This window comes from Pundamilia nyererei, unplaced genomic scaffold (assembly GCF_000239375.1).
Source record: "Pundamilia nyererei isolate P.nyererei 1_Seehausen unplaced genomic scaffold, PunNye1.0 scaffold00312, whole genome shotgun sequence".
In the NCBI taxonomy this organism is placed as follows: Eukaryota; Metazoa; Chordata; class Actinopteri; order Cichliformes; family Cichlidae; genus Pundamilia; species Pundamilia nyererei.
Genome location: NW_005187713.1, coordinates 427,384 through 428,621, shown reverse-complemented (window position 1 = coordinate 428,621; position 1,238 = coordinate 427,384). Strand labels below are relative to the sequence as shown.

The 1,238-nt window shown below is 39.6% G+C and overlaps 1 protein-coding gene across 1 annotated transcript in view; it reads right to left on the bottom strand.

Moving 5' to 3' along the window:
- LOC102200357 (E3 ubiquitin-protein ligase TRIM39) overlaps positions 1–1,229 on the bottom strand; it is a 4,484-nt gene extending 3,255 nt beyond the window's left edge. The window contains exon 1 of the mRNA XM_005751470.1: positions 1,083–1,229. Coding sequence (XP_005751527.1) covers positions 1,083–1,229 — 147 coding nt within the window. The remainder of the gene's footprint in view (positions 1–1,082) is intronic.
- Positions 1,230–1,238: the final 9 nt, after the last annotated feature.

The window sequence follows — 1,238 nt, the reverse complement described above, 5'->3', positions numbered from 1 at the left end:
TTTTTTTTATGTGGTTTATCTATCTACAGTGCATTACTAACGATACGATTAACAATTAACAATGAAAAATGTGCATCATAACCATCATTTGAATATCTTTCACCATTTTGAATGTGGTAATCTGTGAACTTATGACATTAACTAAAGATGAACAATTAGCTGACTATAAATAGCAGAGAGGGTGTGTACTGGGTGCCATCTGAGCTGATCCTTTTTTCTTGATAAGACAAAAAAAAGAAAGAAAAAGAAAAGAGAACTTCTTGCTGAGAAATGAGGGTGCATAAATAATTCAATGAAAATATCTTGCTCTGCTTCCAGCGCATACAGTAGTATGCATCTCCAAAAAAGGTCATATTTATTCATATTAATAACTAAAGAATCCTTTTGAAGGAGTCCACAGAGTCTGGCAAATGAAACTGGAGTGTTGTGGAGCCACAGATTGAAAGGCTCTGTCCCATCCTAGTCTTCAACCATGTACAAGTAACAGTAATACATTTGAGCCTGCAAACAAACACTTCAAGCAGAAGTGTGTTTAACGAAAGTCTGAAGCTTTTCCATTTAGTCCTCCGTGTGTAAGTATGAGAGTTTATCTGTTTTATCTTTGGCACCAATCACCTGATTTAAACTATGTTAAAAAATACTGCGTAAATCGTACATGACAAGGTGTAAACAAAATATCAGTCTCCTATCTGTATAACTGTGCTTTCTGCAGTTCTCCAGATCTGCTGTCAGCGATCGTGACTTCAAGCATCCATCATTTTACGTTAACTCTGGCTGCACTCGCAAGAGTCCATATTTATAGAACAGTGATACCAATTTTTTACTCTAAACATTTTGAAGGGCCTAGGTCAAGTGGTTTTTTAGATAATGGATTTGAAACTATCCCTCCAACAAAAAAGAGAACAGCAGTAGTAAGACATGAATCTTTCCACTTGAGTTCCTTTAGCTAAGTCTGAGCTGGTCCGGGGGGAGGCAGTTGATGAACCGGCAAGAATTGACCCGCAAATATCTTGAAATCTTTTCTAGCACAGATAAACATTTGGTCCCTGTCCTATATTTGGATGGCAGCGCATCTGTCTCACCTTTTTCTCTGTCCATTCTCTCTCCACAGGGACTGTGTAGTGAGCCCTGTGGTCCGTCTCGGTGCAGAGGACGCACACGCACATCTGATCCTTCTTACAGAACAGCTCCAGGAGCCTCTCGTGCTTCGGACACATCCTGTCCTCCATGTTGGCAAC